The 20,945-nt window shown below is 44.2% G+C and overlaps 1 protein-coding gene across 1 annotated transcript in view; it reads left to right on the top strand.

The window, feature by feature from the left end:
• LOC307045594 (polyunsaturated fatty acid lipoxygenase ALOX15B-like) overlaps nt 1-2,333 on the top strand; it is a gene marked incomplete at its 5' end in the record, with an annotated part of 28,328 nt that extends 25,995 nt beyond the window's left edge. Inside the window, 6 exons of the mRNA XM_079691368.1 lie at nt 23-226; nt 419-505; nt 614-783; nt 1,233-1,354; nt 1,457-1,557; nt 2,079-2,333. Of these exons, the coding sequence (XP_079547494.1) occupies nt 23-226; nt 419-505; nt 614-783; nt 1,233-1,354; nt 1,457-1,557; nt 2,079-2,318 (924 nt within the window). The 3' untranslated portion in view covers nt 2,319-2,333. The remainder of the gene's footprint in view (nt 1-22; nt 227-418; nt 506-613; nt 784-1,232; nt 1,355-1,456; nt 1,558-2,078) is intronic.
• Between the last annotated feature and the right edge of the window lie 18,612 nt (nt 2,334-20,945).

Raw genomic sequence — 20,945 nt, 5'->3', positions numbered from 1 at the left:
ATTCCTATCTCTCCCTTTACAGCTGAAGCAGACTCCAGCAGAGGACAACCCCATCTTCCTTCCTACTGACTCTGAGTACGACTGGCTGATGGCCAAGATGTTTGTGACAAGTGCAGATTCCAGCGAGCATGAACTAAATGTTCACCTGCTGCGCACTCATCTGCTGGCTGAGGCTTTTGCTGTGTCACTGCTGCGCAACGTACCCATGGTGCATCCACTCTACAAGGTAAGTGAGAATACTGAAATTACTTTAGTTTTTTTAAATGTTATATATATATATATATATACTTTTTTAATCTGCTGATTTTTGCATATTCTTCTAGTTTTGTTTAACACTGATACATGTACAGTAGCATCCACATGTCTCACATGGTTTGAATGAAATAATGTTGCTTACAGAGTTCCCTCTTTACCTCAGCTCCTCGTACCTCACACTCGCTACACTCTGCAGATCAACTTCATGGCTCGATTTAATCTAATATCTAAAAATGGAGTTTTCACACAGGTACGAATGGACCAATATGATCAGAAAACCATTACCTACTCTGTTTTCATGTCATGTATAGTGTTTGTCTCTAACTTTATTCATCAAATATTTGACTGTTCTCTATAGTATGCCGCTTTTGGCGGTGAGGCTCGGTCCACAATCCTGCGGAGATCCATGTCCTCAATCACCTACAGCTCCCTCTGCATGCCGGAAGACATTGCTGAGCGTGGGATGGAGGATATGCCGAACTACTACTACAGGGATGACGGACTCAAGCTTTGGGTTATCATTGAGAGGTACTTCTGGCACTGGCAATGGGATAATACAAAACAGTGTAACTTGTTTAACAATCTAACTATCTTTAACATGTTTTGCCAAATTTGCCAAGTGATTGTACTTTAGATGAGCAACAAAAAAATTGAGAAAAACAAAACATAAATCTACATCTAGATACAATGTGAGGTTCCTGGTTTAGTTTAATGAATTCCCCTGTCACAAGTAACTTATGCCAGCAAGTCTTTCCAGTTCCCACGTGAACAAGCAGAGATGAGTTTTACATAATAAAGAAAAACACACAAGTTACTGAGTTAAGTTTAGGCAGATCTTTACCAAATAATGTTTGGAAGGTCTATGTGACAAGAAGCACAATAAACAACCTTATTTTACATTATTCAAATATATGATAGGTCCACTTTAAGATAAGTGTTTTAGTTTATAAAGACTTAAGATTCTACTTGTATTACAGGTTTGTGAAGGGAGTGCTCGGCTTCTACTACAAGAATAATGTGGAGGTCCAGCACGACTTAGAACTACAGAAGTGGTTTTCTGACATTTTTGAACATGGATTCCTTTCCCAAGAAAGCACAGGTAGGTTTTACAGAAACATTCAATAGGGTTACATTTCCATTATTTAGGAAAGTGACATTTTGACTTCTTTCAGTGACGCTTTTTATTTCCTTTAATTTTCAGGAATTCCGCAGCGCTTAAGCTCCGTGGCTGAGTTGGTGAAGTTTGTCACCATGGTGCTCTTCACTTGCTCAGCACAGCACTCAGCTGTGAACGATGGACAGGTGAAGTCTTTTAATACTTTGGATGTTCATTTCAAGTTGCTATCGTAGAAATCGCTAGCATGCCAACAAATCGCCACCTTGGTGTGGTTGAGACAAGGATGATATTTACACCACTCACAATTTTTGTTTACCACATGCAAACATGAACACTTTGGTTTATTGCAAAGTATAGCTGAGATTTAGGAAGTCCTTAGTTGTTCAGTTATATAGCCTGAAACTAAACTACTGGAGAAATAAAAACGATAATCTAAATGCATTGGCAATGTAGCAGAAAGTTATTGAGGCATTTATCTTGAAACTAAGAACGTTAAACCTTATGGTGGTGTTCAAGAAAAAGTAAGATGATCTCCAATGTCATTAGTATGAATCATCTTGGGTCCATTCATCTCTCTGTTTGTATCCACATTTATGACAATACATTCAATTGTTGAACATTAGTGTGCCAAAGTAGTGGACTGTTATCAAAATAATGACATGGCCTGGCTTAAAAAAGTATGAATCAATTATTCATTTCATCACAGTTTGACTATGGTGGCTGGATGCCCAACACTCCCTTCTCCCTGCAACTTCCCCCACCAACCACAAAGGGGACAACAAGCGAGGCCACAATGCTGAACACACTGCCTGACATCGGTACATCAGCTCAGGGAATGGCCGCCTTGTGGCTACTCAGCAAGCCTCCGTTTGACTTCGTAAGTACCCAATATTTCAATAAAAATGTTGTTACTCAAATTCAAGTAAACACATGGCATTTTCATTAAAGGTCACCTATTATGCAAAATGAACTTTTTGATTTTATACACAAATGTGTCCTACAAAGGAGCGGGTTACATTTGAAGCTACAGACCCAGAATCAGCACTTTTGTAACAGGGCTGAAATAGAGGGGTATGAGGCATGGCTAAAATGCACGATCTCTTTGGTTTTCTGAATACCCTGAAAAAACTTGTGATTACAACAACTGTACACTATATTGTCAATGATCTGTTTTGAAATACTTTTGAACTTTTATTTTTTAATGTATCATTGATCTCAAAAGGTCCGTCTCGGCCAGTTCCCAGAGGAGTATTTCATTGAGGAGATTCCCTGTCAGCAGATAAAGCATTTTAAAAGAAAGCTTGAATTGTTAAGTGCAAAGATCATAGCCAGAAACATTGGTCTGGATATCCCATACACATACATGGATCCAGCGGAGATGGAAAACAGTGTGGCCATATAATGATCATAATGTGAGACCCTTAGCTGTCTGCTACATTTCGCTTAATATTAGCGGCAAGAAAGGGAAGAAATTAATATTCAGTTTTTAAGTATATACTGGAAAGAAGCTACTGCCTGTTATATTTGTATGCTAATCTGTGATTTATATCGCATATTCAAGTTAAGTGTTTTTTAAGTTTTAAATCAGAATAAAAACGTTTTGGGCATCTCTAATAATTGAGATACAGAGGGCTCCTTGATGAGCCTGTTTGTTTTATGCCAGTAAGTCTACAGAATATAATTATATTTTTGTGAAAAAATACCAGCATGGTGCATATGCAAAAAATTGCAATACCCCTTTAAAGATCACAACATAGCCCAAGTTCCAAGCAAATTTGATCAGCATATTCTCTGGATTGATTATCTCTTAACTTTTTAATGATATTTCTCTATAATCTACAATTTCTTCATATTCTAGAAATGTGTTCCAATTTTGCTTTGTTGAAGAGTTAATTGTCAAGTTTGTGTCAGACTTTCTGCATGTAATACCTCCTTTGAATTGTATTAACTATCACTAAGTATTTTAAACTGACCACATTTAATCAAAATAAAGTTTGCTTATTCTACAATATTTAAAGTGTTTGGGAGATCATTATTATGATTGTCATTACCTATCTTTATCATATTTTATTGTTAGTTTTATCTGTAAAAATGTTGCTCTGTAGTCTGTTATAGGTTTGTCAATGTATAGGTATCAATTTATAGGTATCAATGTATAGGTAATTAGGTATCAAATAGGTATCAATGGTCTGCAATACATTCCCCCGCTTTACTCACCTTTTCACTGCCATGGGATTCAATGTAAACAAATGCGCTGAAATGATGGGAGGAAGTTTTTGTAAAGGCCTATTTGGCACCATCAGTTTAAATTAGATTTAAGGATATGACAGTAATAAGTAATCTGTGAACATTTTTGAATTGTTGAGCTAAAAGAAGCCAGCAGTATTATGAGTGAAAAGCCCATTTTGTTGAGTCCTCACTTTCTCATGTTTTGATGGTAGGTGATAGCTAAGAAGCTTGTCTTTTGTTTGGTTTTGGTTAGGTTAGTTTAGGGTTCTTTGTGTTCAGAAGTTTGTGTTTATTATGATGCCATTTTTCTCACATCGGATGAAATTAAAACTGCAAATTAGATTTTCTGTGTCACTGACTGAGTATTGAGTGTGCATTTCATGGTATTCATAGGTTCCCCTAGACCAGGGACATAACATGAATTGGTCACAGTAGTTTACTTGGCGAGTTGTAACACAAACGACTAATCAGGTGGTCAAACTTTCTGCCAAAGTAATTGGCTAAAAAATGGTAGAAAAGCTAAGCAAAATAGGGATGGCAATTTAAGAAAAATATATAAGGCTTGACACAAAGGGGAAACATTCTCGAAACAACATGATGTTAATAGTTACAATAAATTGTGTGATGAAACAATGTGATTGCTTGATTCTCCGATGGGTTGAAAAAAAAGACATTAAACATGGTTCAAGGCAAAATTGTTGTTTGATGATTAATCATTTTAAAAACGAAACGGTGGGAGTCTAAATATAAAGATACTTACAGTAAGATGTCAATATTGGTGGGGATACTCGTGATTCTATAATTCCCAATCCCAGTGTTTCCAATGGGGGTTAACATACCTTCACCAAGCTCACCAACTATAACAGGTCAAAAAGACATGCTGATGGCTCAAAGTCAAAACATCTCTAACACTCGCTGCTGTATGGCTGTAAGTTTAGAAAACGCTTGATTTGCAGCAGCCTCCTTAATGGGCGGAGACACATTTTAAACACTTTTTTCTGAAGATATAATTTGTTGAAGATGAACAGCAATAGTGGTCTGTGTGCCAGGGCTGAGCCCCAGAGGGCCATGTCCCAATTTAACCTTGAAACACCACCCTTAACTATAACCTCAGTAATATGGATATAATCATTTGAATACATTTTTGAAAAAGTACAAATAAAACTGTGAGTGAAAGTTATGATTCATGATTATGTTTCTGCTGATTCGTGGCTGATCCTGTTGCTGTGGCCCTGAGTTCTGGATCTTGAGTCATGTGTCCTGGATCCTGCATCCTGAGTCCTGGATCCTGAGTCCTGGATCCTGAGTCCCGGATCCTGTGTCCTGGATCCTGTGTCCTGGATCCTGTGTCCTGGATCCTGCATCCTGAGTCCTGGATCTGAGCCCTGGATCCTGAGTCCTGAGTCCTGAGTCCTGGATCCTGAGTCCTGAGTCCTGATCCTGGATCCTGGATCCTGCATCCTGAGTCCTGGATCCGAGCCCTGGACTTCGAGTCGTGGCTGAAACTGTCACCGTGGTCCTGCCTGACTCTCATCATACTACTTCCCTGATGGCTACCACAGGATTGTTGACATCCTCGTGGATTCTTCTTCTTATTACAGACACATGCATTTCCAAACATTTAGTCTACCTATGTTGTAAATGTATTATCTCTTTTCTATTTACATGTGGCATCTATTGCATGTCTGTCCGTCCTGGTAGAGGGATCCCTCCTCTGTTGCTCTCCCTGAGGTTCCTCACATTTTTCCCATTTATACTTTGGGGTTTCTTTGGAAATGTTTCCTTGTACGATGTGAGGGTCTAAGGCAGGGGTGGGGAACCTCCGGCCTCCGGGCCGTATACGTACCGCGAGACCATTTGGTACGGCCCTCAAGGTAATTTATAAACACACGCAAAAAAGAAAAAAATTTAAGAAATCTAAACCGCAAAAGAATTAAACAAACGAGTGCCTGTTTTTCATGGCCAAGGTCAGGGTCCTTGGACACAACACGAGCCTAACGTGTCATCACGTAGTGTATGTCTCGTCTGACAGGGGTGTAGTGTATGAGATTAGTTTTGTTTCATAAAGATAAAGCAACACTTTCTCAGAATCAAGCAAAACTAAGGGTTTGAGAGGAAAACAAACTGAGACAAGCAAAGATAAATGTAATTTCAAAAATAAAACTATAAGTTGCAAACAAATCATTTGTGTTGTGTAGTTTATACTTTATTCCAATTTTAAATATGTTTTTAATTGAAGAAAGTTCTGACACATCCAGTCATTGATTTGTTCACTGCACTTGCTCAGTGTTTGAATTGGAGCATAGTCTCCTGGTGAAATGGTTATGTAAATGTATGTATCATCTCCATAGCTGGTAACTAATTTAGCTGTTTTTCATTATCTGAGCCAGTGGTAGCATGTAGATGTAAAAGAGAAGAGGCCCTAGGATGGAGCCTTGAGGAACCACACCTGTCATATTTGTTCAATCAGAATGAGTTGAATACCCCTCCACTTTGCCTCATCGAGACTCCTACAAGACTCTTTTTTATCTTGTCTGTCTTAACAAGGCTGATGCTAAAGCTGACGCATTAAGGTACATTCATCTATTTGTGTATGTAAGACTGAAGAAAGTAATGCCACTGTTCGGAAGTTGACTGTGTGTATAAAACCTATGGTTAATATGCAAACTTTCAACAATCAAATAATTAAGTATTATCGACAAGACTGGTACTGGATCAAATCGATTGAAAGAACTGCACCCCTATTTCTCCCTGTACAGCTGAAGCAGACTCCAGCAGATGACAACCCCATCTTCCTTCCTTACGGACTCAGAGTACGACTGGTTAACAACCAAGATATTTGTGAGAAGTGCAGATTTCAGCGAGCATCAACTAAATGTTCATCTGCTGCGCACTCATCTGCTGGCTGAGGTTTTTGCTGTGTCACTGCTGCGAAACGTGCCCATGGTGCATCCACTGTACAAGGGAAGTGAAGCGGAGAAAACTAAATTGACTGTAGTTTTTAGTGCGATGGTGTTCGGATCAGGTTCAAACCCCACTGCAGTCAGCATGTTGTTGTGTCGCTGGGCAAGGCACTTCACCCCAAATTGCTCCTGTGGGGATTGCCCACAGTATTGAGTATGTAAGTCGCTTTGGATAAAAGCGTCTATCAAGTATGTAATGTTTTAGTTTGGTCTTTTCAATCTGCTGATTTTTGTATCTTCTTCTAGTTTTGTTTTACACTGATAAATGCACAGTAGCATCAACATGTCTCACATGGTTTGAATGTAATAATGTTGTTTACAGAGTTCCCTCTTTACCTCAGCTCCTCGTACCTCGCACTCGCGACACTATGCAAATCAACTTAATGGCTCGAAATCTTCTAATATCTCCAAGTGGATTTTTTAACAAGGTACGAAAGGACCAGATGATCAGAAAACCAGTACCTACTCTGTTTTTATGTCATGTATAGTGTTCGTCTCTAACTTTATTCATTAAATATTTGACTGTTCTCTATAGTATGCAGCTGCTGGCGGTGAGGCTCTGTTCACAATCCTGTAGAGATCCACGTCCTCAATCGGGCGACTGTGGCTGTGAGGGAGTGCGGTCGTCTTTCAACCAGAAGGTTGTGGGTTCGATCCCAGCCCATGCAGTCAACATCTCGATGTATCCTTGGGCAAGATACTTAACCCTGAGTTGCTCCCGATGGCATGGCCAACGGTGTGTGAATGTGTATGAATGTTAGGTCCTATAGAGTAAGGTACACTGCTCTGTATGAATGGGTGTGAATGGGTGAATGACATGTAGTATGTAAAGCGCTTTGAGGGGTCTTAAAGACTGGATAAAGCGCTATATAAGTACAGTCCATTTACCATTTACCACCTACAAGTCTCTCTGCATGCCGGAAGACATTGCTGAGTGTGGGATGGAGGATGTGCCAAACTACTACTACTACAGGGATCATGGACTGAAGCTTTGGGATATCATTAACAGGTACTTCTGGCACTGGCAATGTGATAATACAAAACAGTATAACTTTATTTTTAAATCTAACTTTTTTAAACATGTTTTGTCAAATTTACCAAGTGATTGTGTTTTAGATGAAAACAAAACAGATTGGTTCCTGGTTTAGTTTAATTATTTCCATCACAAGTAACTAATGCCAAGTCTTTCCAGTTCCCACATGAACAAGCAGAGATCAGTTTTACATAATAAAGAAAAACAAACGCATGACTAGGGCCAAAAGGGTGGGTGGAGGGGGTCCGGAGGACAGGTTTGGGCTGACAAGGCAGAGGCAGAGCAGGGGCGAAGGCCGCGGCTGGGAAACTCCGGGGGCAAAAAAAAAGGGCTGGTGTCGGTGGGACCCCCGACGGGACAGGACATGGTGTAGGCAGGATCCCCGGCGGCAAAGGGGCTTGAGTCGGCGGGACCGCCAACAGGACACGGGGGACAGGAGTAGGGCGGACCGCCGACAGGCCTTGAAGGCCCGGCTCCTGGGCCGACACAGGAGACGGAAGCATGGCTGCTGGGGTTTAGTCTGGTAGTCTGGATGCCGGTGAACGAGTTGGTAGCCTGGCCTTGCGTCTCTAATGCCCCTTTCACACCAAGGCTTTTCCCGTTCCGTGCTAGAGCTTTTCAGCTCCCGCTCTGTTCACACCGCTTAGAGCCCGACCGGTGCTGTGTCAGACTCATTACGCCATTGTTTGCGTCATGACGTAACCGTTTGCGTGCCTGCTTCATAAAGCCAAGCCGTGCGGAAACCACTCACATCGACAACAACAACAATGACCGATTGTATTGAAGCGCTACTCGTTTTGGTTTTGCACTGTCGAAACAAAATGGAAGAAATGGGACGACTTTACTACCAACTTTACACTCGTTACATGCTACATTCAAAAGTTCTTTACAATCATCATCATCAACTTCAACGACGATTCCGTAGGAGAAAGAAGGTAAATATACGTCCTATTCGATGGCGTTAGAGCAGGGGCGGGGAACCTCCGCCCCCCGGGCCGTATATGGTCCGCGAGACCATTTGGTACGGCCCACGAGGTAATTTATAAACAGACGTAAAAAGAAATGTAGACCGCAAAAAAATTAAACAAGCGAGTGCCTGTTTTTCCTGGCCAAGGTCAGGGTCCTTGAACACAACACAAGCCTAACGTGTCATCACGTGGTGTATGTCTCGTCTGATAGGGGTGTAGTGCTGACGGAAAGCACCACAACACCTCTGGCACTTCATAAATTGCAGTAATCATAAGGAGCCATACACATGCCGCAGTTTTTGCGTGGCTGTGTCTTTAGTTGTAAGCCCAGTGGCGATCTGTTAATTTGTCATGATCATACAGTCAATAACTTTGTTGTTATTAGCATCTGGTTAGCTAGCTATGCTAACGAATATAAGAAGCTTTTTCTACAACCAGTGAGGTAAAGGCACATCTTTATATGATCATTATAGTTTTACAAAAATAAGAGAATAAAGTAAACAGGTACAAAATACTTTATGACAGTAAAAGTTGTAAAAGTTGTTATTCATAAACAAGAATACAGTTTAAAAGGGGAGTGATTTGTAAAATATCCATAAAGAAAAAGAGATCTGCTTACAGTTCTGTTTCATGGGTGTTGAAAGATGTATCCATAGATCTCCTAATGTTGCTCCCAAAGTGCACCAGATTGATGCTTTTAACTTCAACATTTAAGAAAAAATCCCTCCCCACACTTAAATCATGTCCACATGGATAGGATACTAAATACATTTGCACACATCTTGTGTCCTATCTTTCTGTTTTGGTGGTCATGCCACAACCGTGCACGTGAATGCATGCACGAGTCATGGTGAGATATCTGGATTAAGAGGTTGCTTTTTCTTTGCACAGCATGAAAGATAGGCCAAATGAATGGGCTGTGATTTGAGTGTTTTTAAGCAGAGGTCAATAATTTGTACGGCCCTCTGAGGATATTGAAAAAATCTAAATGGCCCTTGAGAGGAAAAAAGTTCCCAACCCCTGCGTTAGAGCTAGCTGTTGTTAGCCTCTGCATGCACCAAGCTCAAAATACCCAGCTTTGCAGCATTAATTACCATGGTATAACATTAAAACTGATGCCCCTGCCCCCGCCTCCGACGTAAGCGTGACGTATGCGGTGCTTGCTTTCTAGACCGACAACTTTTTGGTGCTAGAAACAAACCGGATTCTGGAGCTTAGAGGCGGCTCCGCTGCGGTGTGAACAGGAAAAACCGGTGCTTTTCAAGCTCCAGCTCAGAACCGGCCCTGGAACCGCGTTGGTGTGAAAGGGGCATTAACAAACCGTTGGAGACTCCGCGGAACTCCTAACGCCAGGCGGGACCCTAAAAAGGGGTCTGAGGCTGGAGGTTGGCACTTAGGGATGCTTGAAAATAGTCTTAGCCATTCAAGCAATAAGCTCTTTAGCCATGGTTGGTTGGCTACCTCCATCTGAGCCTCATTAAGGGCATCATCTTTGGTGTCTCCGTAAATGTGTGCTTTAGCTCGTACAGCTCTTGGTGAAAAGAAAAACTGCTGGGTCCATAGTGGTTCGGTCATACTGTCAGGGTTGGGGGAAATAGGACCCAAATGCAGTAAAAGACAAAAGGCATGTAACAAAAATCGAGCTTTAATAAAAAAAGCAGATGATAAAGAAAAAAGGAAACAACATAAACAACAAATTTGGGAGCACGAGGAACAGGAACAAACTTACAAACAGCAGGTACAGGCAGGTAACGTGGATGAGAAAGACGACGACCGAACATGGGTCAATGGGGAAGACAAGACTAAATGCACAGAAGGTTAATTACAGGACAAGACACAGCTGGGCAGGGGAGGCAGAAACAAAAGGGCAACAGGTGAACACATCGAGATAATCAGACACAGGAGGGCAAACAAAGGAAGGAAGACCAGACACAGGGAGAACAGAATTTCAAAATAAAACCGGACAATTGCAACATAAATCTAAAACCATGACAAAACTTGTAGAAAAAGCAAAGACAAAATGCCTCAGAAAGGGTTGCATTGTAAAGTGGTGTATAAGCCAGGGACGTGCACAGGTACGGGCTAATGTTGCCCGGGCAACAGCCCGTTTGCAATTTGTGCCTGACCTGCCCCTCTGGAGAGAGTGAGAGGTTTGTTTTTCTTTTGTCTGTTGTGGCCGAATCAACATGATAAGCCCACAATTAGTATTGTAGCGTCTCGCTGCGGGAAACACACTTTGTCAGCGCTGTCATCTGCTCCCAGTAATGTGACTTTGTTTACAATCTGACGGCTGGAAGCAAAGGAAAGCCCTCCGAGTCCGGCCTCATATGGCTATGGTGATCATACCAAATGCCCGCCTGGCTTTGGTGGCCAATCCCCGGGTCAATCTGCCCTGTTTTTAAATATGCTTTTAAGACCACCTCTAGTGTTGGATTTTGGAAAATTGAGTTTGAGTTTTCTCATGGCAGTTAGACTAGGGGACAAACCATGGGACTTTACTTCCTCTTGACACCGTCGGTTATTTCCAAAAAAACACCTAAATATATTTGTTATTGTGCTTCTGTCTTTCTGTGTCTTTTCATCTGTAAACTCCCTCACCGCTCGCTCTCTTTTCTTGATCGCCCTCTCACGGGTGAACAGTTCACTGCCCCGCTTCATTGTAGGATTTCTGCCTACTTCAGTTTGACCATCTCTGTTATTAAGTGATGGAATACTAGATAAATAAGTAATTAGATACCGTTACTGCGCTCATAAAAAATGATAATAATAATGCGTATTGAACTGGTTTCATTAATGAAATTAAGTGAGAATTAAGTGAGTTTATTTAAGGTAATTAGTCATTTATCAGTATGTCTGCACAGCAGTGACAATGATCAAACTACATTAAAACAGAATTGTCCCCATTCTTTCTTTAATAGTTACTAACATTAGATATTTTAATGAGATATGGACCACAAAACAAAAGATATCCCTGGTTTTCATTTAAAAAATCAAGTCACTGAATGCAAGTAGTTGCCTTAGCTTATTTAGTTAGGAGATGATGATGTGAATTACTGTTCAAATTAGTTAATGTAATAATCGTTTGGTTATTTTATGCATAGCCTAATGTTACGTTTCTGTGCTTAAGAATGCCTTCAAGACAGAGGAGACTGAAGAAGAGAGAGAAATCTAAAGGAGGCTGGATAAAAGATGCCAGCAGGGCAGCTTCAGGTGAAGCACTGTGATTATGTCAAGCAACTACATACATTGGAGTACACTAATAAAACAAATCAGTAATAAATGCAAAGCCTGTATCTGTGCTGAGTGAAGTTCATATTTTCTGTTGGGGGCTAAACCCAAGCCTCCGGTTCAGAGCCCATTTGAGAGGCTGAACTGAACACAGACTGAATAACGAATTTAGCAGTTGGACATAAAAGTCAACTGAGTGTCACTTGCAATGAAAGTTTTGTGTTTTTATTTCATTAACCTTTTACATTAAAAACAAGTTAACATTTTCAAAAGGTCTTATGTTTTTTTTCGGGAGGGGAGGCCCTTTTTCAGTTTAGAGCAATAGCCCCTCCAAATGTCTGTGCACGTCCCTGAGCCATATACAAGCAAACATGAGCTAGTCGGCTAGCGCTAACATCACTCTGTGCCACAGTGCCCTGCCGTGAATGTGAAGTCAAGAAGCACATGGCTAATTGTTTACGTTTATTAACCAATGAAATACAATATATTTATTTGGCATCGCATTCAGCCAATAATTTGTAAGACCACAAGTCTTACGGGGGTATATACTTACACATAACTTATTTTTTGTATTTCTTTGTATAATTGTCTATTTTTTTTTATAGCCTAAAAGTATAAAATAGGGATGACCTCAAAAGGAGGACAAATGAGCGTCCGGCTCAAGGCTGCGCCAGCAGACGGGCACAGACATTGAAAACCGGACTGTCCGACTTAAAATTGGACGGATGGCCACCCTAATCCGGATCGCGTGGGGGCGCCGTGGTACTCAGAGATGACACAGATGAAGGTGGGCCAGCCCTGGGCGCTCCCCCAAGTCTGGCCGGCGATCTCTCAAGAGTAGGGATGGGTACCGAGAACCGGTACAAAGTCAATACCGGTACCTGATTGGACGTATCGGTATACCGTTAAGCCGCTGGACAAACGGTGCTGCTATCGGTATATGTGTTACGTCTACTTCCTTAGTTTAACTTTAAACCATTCTGGTTGGTTGGGAACCCTCATTTCGTGTTATGTATCCGGTTTGAGACCCCTCTGATTGGCCACTGTAAATGCCACTCGTCATCTATCTCAACAGCACTCTTACGGCTAGTCCACACAGCGGCGTGCGTTGACGCTTCATCATTCACTTTGAATGGGGTGACGTCACTTTTCGCCGAACTGCATCGTGGGAAGCGACGTGGAGCGTTGCTGGCGTGGCTCGCTGCAAAAGTTGAGCAATGTTCAACTTTTGACGCCTCGCCGGAAGCGTCAGCCAATCGAATCATATGCCAGTACAAGCTCTAGCCAATCAAACCGCTGCTTGTGTGTCAGGGGCGGGAGATTCATGTGATTGGTTGTTGGTCGAGTTTCAGACACGCCCGCCGGCAAGCGTCAACGCACGCCGCTGTGTGGACGGGCCGTTATTATTGTTGTGACGGTCCGTCCACACAGCGGCGTGCGTTGACGCTTGGCGGTGGGCGTATCTGAAGCTTGGGGATTTTTTGCGACCAACAACCAATCACATTAATCTCCCGCCCCCGACCTACAAAGCAATAGCAATGTTAAAATGAAGTAAACTGGATATAAAATCCCCAAACAGGCGAAAACCTACCAGTTTCACCCACTGTCTCTGCCACCTCCCTCCATGCCTGGCTCCTCCGGTTTGTATCCCGGTAGATGAACAGAGACTGATCAGACAGCACCGGGTGATTCACTACCGCTATAATGAATTTTTCCTCCATTTTTTGGAATATGAGGAAATGACCTGCGTAGTCTCTCCCAGCATATACGCGGTTTGATTGGCTAGCGCTTGTACTGGCAGATTTGCATAAATGGGATTTCATTGGCTGACGCTTCTGCCGAGGCGCCAAAAGTTAAACATTGCTCAACTTTTGAAGCGAGCAACGCCAGCAACCCAAAATGCAGTTCGGCAAAAAGTGACGTCACCCCATTCAAAGTCAATGGTGAAGCGCCAACGCACGCCGCTGTGTGGACGGGCCGTGAGACTCCCGCATGCATGGCGGACAGAACGAAGCGATTGAAGGTCTGGGTGGACTTTAAAAAATGTAGTGGCGATAGTGCAAGGTGCAATCTATGCACTCAATTAGTTGCTTGTAAAGGGGGTAACACAAGCAACTTAATGAAGCATTTGAAAACGAGACACTCATTGAATCTAAAACGTTGCAGCGTATTTGACAGCCTAAACAATGTGGCTGCTAGCGACACTGCTAGTGCTAATAGTGCTAGCGGGCTTCAGACGCGCCGTGTGTAAATGTGACCTGAGCGAAGGCTCGCAGGCAGGTTAGCTGCTGCGCACGGGTAATATGTTTTTTTACCTGAGTGCAGTCTTGCAGGCACATCGCCTTGTATTTTTTTTGTTTATTAACACTGACAGTGTATTAATGTGAGCTCCTACAACTATAATAATTTGGCCTTTCGTTGAATGCTTTATAAACCAGTTAAACTTACAGATGTCATTGTGAATTGGAAAACTGCATTTAAATGTTGTTAAAGGTCAACGTTTCAATGTATGGTTCAGCAATTGTTGGTCGTTTACTACGAATTGACATATTTTAAGCTCAAATATTTGTTCTATGTTTAAACCTTCAGACACATTTTGACGTGTTTCAGTTCAGCACATCATTTATTTTGTGATGATTTAAAAGTAATCCAGAATAATATACGTACTCGCCTTTATCTTTTATCTATCTTAGCCTTTTTACCAATTTCTTCATATCACAGTTTTGCATGATGTCACTGTAGGGCAATGTTTTAAGGATCTCTTGTCGAGCTAGGTTGTCAGTTTGAAATGTCTGGATGAAGATGTAACTGATTTACAAATGTAAAAAAATGCCTCTTTTCATCCTCTGTCTGAGGGAAAACCCCAAAAAGCATGATAGGTCGAGCCAGGCCCCTTTAAGTTATTTTATTTATGTTTGGCTGCTTCTGAGAAGCTAATTTATAAGTTGTAAAGTTATTTCTGCAAGAAATTACAATAAAATGACTGTTTAATCTTCACATCTTGTATTCATGTCTATCATTTTGACCACCAAATTATTGAAAAGTATCGATAAGAGTATAGAAAAATACCGATAAGCAGTACCGGTATCGGTATCGATAAAATCCTAACGATACCCATCCCTACTCAGGAGGCAGGTGCAATGGGGTGTTACCCACTCTGGGCCAATCTCTCCAGGCTTGGCTCCTGAGAGGGACAGGCTAAGGCAGGGTGGATTTTCTGATAGTGTTATTCAGTCTATCCAGGCAGCTAGAGCGGGATCCACCACAGCCTGTTACAGGCCGAAGTGGCTGGCATTCCTGCGATGGTGTGAGGAGCGGAAAATAGAGCCCCTATCTTGTGAATTGGGATCTATTTTGTCGTATTACAGTTATTGGTGGACATAGGACTTGCTCATTCAACAGTGAAAGTGTATGCAGCAGCCATCTCGGCCTGCCATGAGGGATTTGGCGGCAGGTCAGCCTTTTCTCAGCCACTAATGTTGCGGTTTTTGCGGGGGGTCAGGAGGCTGCGCCCAGTAGTCCGTGCCTCCGCCCCGCAGTGGGACCTGCCGCTGGTGCTCGAGGCTCTGGTCACAGAACCATTTGAGCGTCTGGAGCTCTCCTCCCTGAAAGCATTGCTACTTGCCTTAACGTCAGCCAAAAGAGTGTCCGAGTTAACCGCTCTCTCGATGCACCCGAGTTGTTTAATGATCCGGGGTGACCAGAGCGGTGCGACACTGAGACCGAACCCCTCCTTTGTGCCTAACAGCCTAACGAGTGCGTTCAGGTCGAGGGCTATTCAGCTGGGGGGCTTTAATCTCCCCCCCATAGTGGGGCGAGGGAGGCTAAATGACATCTCCTCTGCCCGTTGCGTGACCTGGCATATTATCTGGAGCGCACGGCTGCCCTTAGACGCACGGAACAGCTGTTTGTGTACTTCGGGGGTGGGGTAACTGAAAAAGCTCTGTCCAACAAACGCCTGGCAGGCTGACTCTGCGAGTGCATTGCACATGCCTACGGACAGGCGGGGAGAGCCTTCCCCACGGGGGTCCTTGCACACTCTACACGAGCCATGGCTGTGTCCACAGCCTTATTTGACGGTGTGAGTGTGGAGGACATATGCACATGGGCCCATAGGGGCTGGAGGACTCCTTTCCCCCTGCTTTAGGGCAGGAGGGGGGAGTCCTCCACATCAGTGGTTCCCAACCTGGGGGAACAAAGATCGCAGGGGGGGCGCCAGGCCTCAGATGATTTGAGGCCACATATCATATTTAGACTTTTTTTAAAAACTTATTTTACATATAATTGTAAAGCAATACATGATTGTCACTAAAAGCCTTGTCTCTACATTAACATATACAAAATAATTGATTAATTAATTTGAATAACAATTCAAGTTAGTAGCTAATAAAGGCATAAAAAGACAGAAATGTATAATTCTTTCTTTAATAGAAATGTTTCTTCTGCCCTTAAATTGTCCAAACCGGGCTTTTCTGTATAAGCGCATTTTTAAAACATAGTCATTGTCCATGCCGGTTTCAGATGGATCATTTGTCTCAGTTGCTCCGATCAGATCGGTCTCCTCCATTTTGTAGATTATTTACGACTTTTGAATCCACATAAACACATCGGCAAAATCCGGCTTACTTTGAGCATGTGTTTTAAACAGTTTAATCCCTTTGTGAATTGTTTCCACTTCTGCGCCATCCTTTAATTTCTTCATACAGCGGGAATCCAGATGAATTAATCCTGAGTCCAATAACCATCAAAGTCACTCCAATAGTGCTCCTTAATTACGCTTTCATCCTCCTTTAACAAAATACTTCACATTCATCTAGTTTGTGACAGTAGTTGTAGCATTTTTGAGAGTTTTAAACTTTAATTACCGCTGTTGCGCTACCCCCCTTGTGGGTACCACTGCTCCACATCACAGCACACCTCTGCGGGGTAAGCGCGTCAGGGTGTGCTCTGTCAGCCGCAGCCTCTTTCCTCTCCACGCTTACGACCGAGGGAGAGGTGAGTGAGGTGCAGCGGCTGCTAACCAGAAAGCCGGTCAGAAACAGTGAGATGGAACAGTGTTGTTGTGGGACGACAGCGAGTGTATAAATCGGGGGCTCTGTGAGAGATATAACGAGGGGTTACGTATGGTAACCCTTGTTATATAAACACAGGCGGAGCCCTCTACTCAGGGGCCTTAAGCTTCTTTTAAATGTTGAGAAAACCAAGGCAATGCTTTTTTCAAAAGCAAAAAAGACTCCAGAGACTGCTTTGGATATTGTTACTATGCAAGGACAAGTACTAGAAGTGGTTACCTGTTATAAATACCTACAGTAGGTATGTGACTTGAGGATTGTCTTACTTTTAAACTTCACGTCAATAACCTGCTTAAAAAGCTGAGGGTTAGACTAGGTTTCCTTTTCAGAAACAAGTCCTGTTTCTCTTTTGAAGCCAGGAAAAGGCTAGTCACTGTGACCTTTTTACCTGTGCTGGACTATGGTGATCTGGTCTATATGAATGCACCTGCCCATTGCCTGGAAAAGTTAGAAGCCGCCTATCACATTGCACTGAGATTTGTTACTAACTGTAAAGCACTTACTCATCACTGTACCCTGTATGCCAAGGCAGGTTTGCCTTCACTAACTCTACGGAGGCTCAGTCATTGGTACATGTTTATCTATAAAGCCATGTTGGGTAAACTACCAATTTATATATGATCTTTGATCTCACAGAGAGTGGCAAGTAGCTATTGCCTGAGATCCCAGGATGTGTTTTTATTACATGTGCCAAGTGCTAGGACTGTTTTAGGTACAAAAGCTTTTATGTGTGCTGCTCCTCTAGCTTGGAACACTATGCAATTTTTTTTTAAACTGAGCATTTTGGTTCCCTTGCATAATTTTAAAGCTCGGATAGATGAAATGTTATTAGATAGCTGTCATTGTGAATAGGTTGCTAATGTATTATATTGTATTGATGTCCTCTTTGTTTTCTGTTGTTTTTATGTGTAACCAATGTGCTGCAGGTCTCCCTTGAAAAAGAGATCGTTGATCTCAATGGGTTTTTTCACCTGGTTAAATAAAGGCTACAAACAAACAAACAATTGGCTCGGCAAAAGTTTGTTGTTGTTTTGTGTCAGTTTTACGTCGCCACTTCCATTCACATTTTTCATCATTGTTCTATTTCGTATATGGCTTCACCCTCTAAGGCTATTGGGTAATCCCCCTGCGCACCCGCGCAGCACTGAAAACACTTTTTAGTCCACGCCCACCCGCGAGGTGGGCCCCACCCTCGGGCTCCCTTCCGGTATAAGTAGGAAGGAGGCCCGACAATCTGCGCCCTCTTTTCTTCAGCACCACGTTATACTGAAGTTCTGATCAAAGAAGCAAACATGAGTAACAATTGTGTAAGAGATTGTCCCTCATGTGGTTCGGGGTACATCATGAGCTATGACCCACATAACATGTGCGAATCCTGCCTGAGGTCTGAGCACGCGGACGCGGCTCTAACCCAGCAGGCGGCATGTGCTCACTATGCCCGTCTTCCTCTGGTCGACAGACAGCGAAGAGCGGACGCTCTCGCTGCTGTGGCCGAGGAGGACGATTGGCCCGTCCCGGCTTACGAGCCTGCGGACGAGCGCCTCGTGTTCCTGGAGCCGAGTGCCGGGCAGGAGTCGGACGACTCCTACCCTTCCTCCCTCCATGGTTCACCGTTCGGTTCCCCCCTCCCTCCTCTCCCCCAGACGGAGGAGACAGAGTCGGAGCAGGGTGCCAGGTTGGCGGCCGAACGCACGGTTCCCTTCTCCACCGCCACAGCGCCACCAGCGATTGGTGGCATTTTAGTGGAACTGCGTGAGATTATTAGCAAGGCGGCTGCCTGCAAAAATCTCCCCATTGCCCTGGCTCAGGAGAGGTGTGCTCCGGACGATATGGCCGGAGTTTTCTCACGGGTGCAGACGGTCAGGAGTGACCCGATCTGGCCACGTTTTCCCGCCATCAGAGGTACCAGGAGGGTTCGGCGGCGAACCCGAGGGCCCTGAAGGCTCCGGTGGCCCGAGGTGGAGGGGTTTACAGATGAGGGCTTCCCAGCCGCCCCTTCTCTGGAGCCGAGCCTGACGGCGTTTTTCGGGGTAAAACAGGCCAACTTGATTTCCGGACGGCGTCCTACGTTGGCCGCCCCCAGAGACCAGTATGTTGCCTGCCAGGTGCACCAGTGTGTCTTCCAGGCGTCGGCAAACAACATCGCGCTGCTCAAGAATTCGGTGGTGACGCTGGTGGAGCGGTCCACCACCTTGGCCGCGGATGAGGCGGCAGAGATCAGCAAAGAGGCCAGCACGGCGCTCACTCTGTGCGCGGCCGTAGCTGTCTCTCAGGCCAGGATTACAGCGTGGGTGACGCAGATCCAGTGCCACCTCTGGCTGCAGCAGGCGGTCATCACGGACACGGCCAGGAAGGTGCTGCTGAACGCTCTAATCAGCCCGGACGGGCTGTTCGGACCCCAGTTCCACGCCATGGTGAAAACCATGAAGACGTCCGCAGAACAAGTGGACGACATTCGCCAGCACGTCAGCTGGCTTCAGCCTGCTCAGCGTCCGCAGCGGCACCAACACCCGCAGCAACCGCAGTGCCCACACCGGCCACAGCGGCGGCAGAGGCCGCAAGCGGAGAGACAACAACCGCAGCCACGACGTCAGGCTCGCCCTTCAGCGGCTGCGGGGTCTCCGTCCCACGTCTCTGCTCCCCTGCCACCCCAGAGACAGGGTCTTCCGGCGGTGAGTAGAAGGGGAGTGAGGCACCCCCGCTCCTGGTCAGCTCCATGAGAGCCACCAAGGAAGCAGAGCCGTTTGTGACGTTTTGGGAGGGATTGTGAGGAGAATAAAAGCTGTTTATTTTCCAACTTTTTGTCTGAGTCATCAGTATCAAGTGGTTCTCACATGTCTCCCACCCTGTGTAAGCCAGCTGCCTATAACCTGTCGGTTAATAGCCAGAAGGGCTCGTTGCTAAAGCCTGGTTTTAACCTTTCGGTTAATAAATTTCAGAGCGCGTTAATTAAGCCGGCGGCCAATAATCTGTTGATTAGTAGACAGCAGGGCTCGCTGCAGAAGCCTGGTTTTAACCTGTTGGTTAATAAACTACAGAGCTCGCGGCATTCTTCTGTCCGAGATACACCTCGTACACACGGCCATAATAAACCCATGAGCGCCGTTATAACGCCTCATGTGGGCAGCACTGCACACACCTCCATCCATCCCCTGAGCGTGTACGCGCCTCATGATGAGAGTCGGAGGGTGGGTTGGCAGGGACACAGGGTTCAGGGGGAATGGCTGTACCCGATAGGGGGAAGTGACGACTGACTCAGAGGTCGCACGGCTGTGGAGAAGAACATTCTGTTACTGAGTTTAGGCTAGTTAGCTAGCAGGTTTATTGTTTTGGGTGCAGTCACTTTTGCCTCCACTTGCTGTTCAAAGAAATGTTGAAAGAAAAAGTAAATCCGTTTACAGTTCTGTTTCATATGGAAACATAAAGGAATAAGGAATCTATGTATCCATAGATTTAGTCCCTAATTTTGCTCTCAAAGTGCACCAGATTGATGCATTTAACTTAAACTTTTAAAAACAAATCTTCCCGGGGGAGCATGCCCCCAGACCCCCCTAGAGGAGGTGAGGTCCACCACCTGCCCACACCCCCTGTTAAATTGTCTCACCCACATTGAGGATGCTTCCTACGCACAAGTTTTATTCCATGCGTCAAGACAGGCAAATTGGGTCTAAATGTTATTGCATCAATGATCTGTTAACATTAAAATCAATAAATATATGCTGTAACTATTTTGCTCTCGGCAACTCAAGGGCTCAGGTAATGTGATTACTATATGAATAATGGCCCAAAATAACTTTTTTGTAAAGTAACATACTTTCGTCGCCGGCCGGCCGATACATGCCGCGCATTAAGTGGGCCTGTCTGTCAATTAATCCCCGGGCCACTTTTTCCTCCCAGTCCGCCCCTGGGTCCAAGCCCACCTTGGGTTGCCTCACGAGCAACGGCGGCAGGGGCTGTGGCGTGGCTCGTCACCATGACGACCAAAACACATCTCGAGCACATGCGCCCGCTCTCAGAGTTTTTCTCAGAGTGGCAGCACGTGTGTCTGATGGACAGATGGATGAGCAGGCTGATCAGCAG

Source organism: Notothenia rossii (assembly GCF_949606895.1).
Source record: "Notothenia rossii genome assembly, chromosome: 1".
NCBI classification, from domain to species: Eukaryota; Metazoa; Chordata; class Actinopteri; order Perciformes; family Nototheniidae; genus Notothenia; species Notothenia rossii.
The sequence above is the reverse complement of the archived record's forward strand: the minus strand, read 5'-3'. Positions and strand labels throughout refer to the sequence as shown.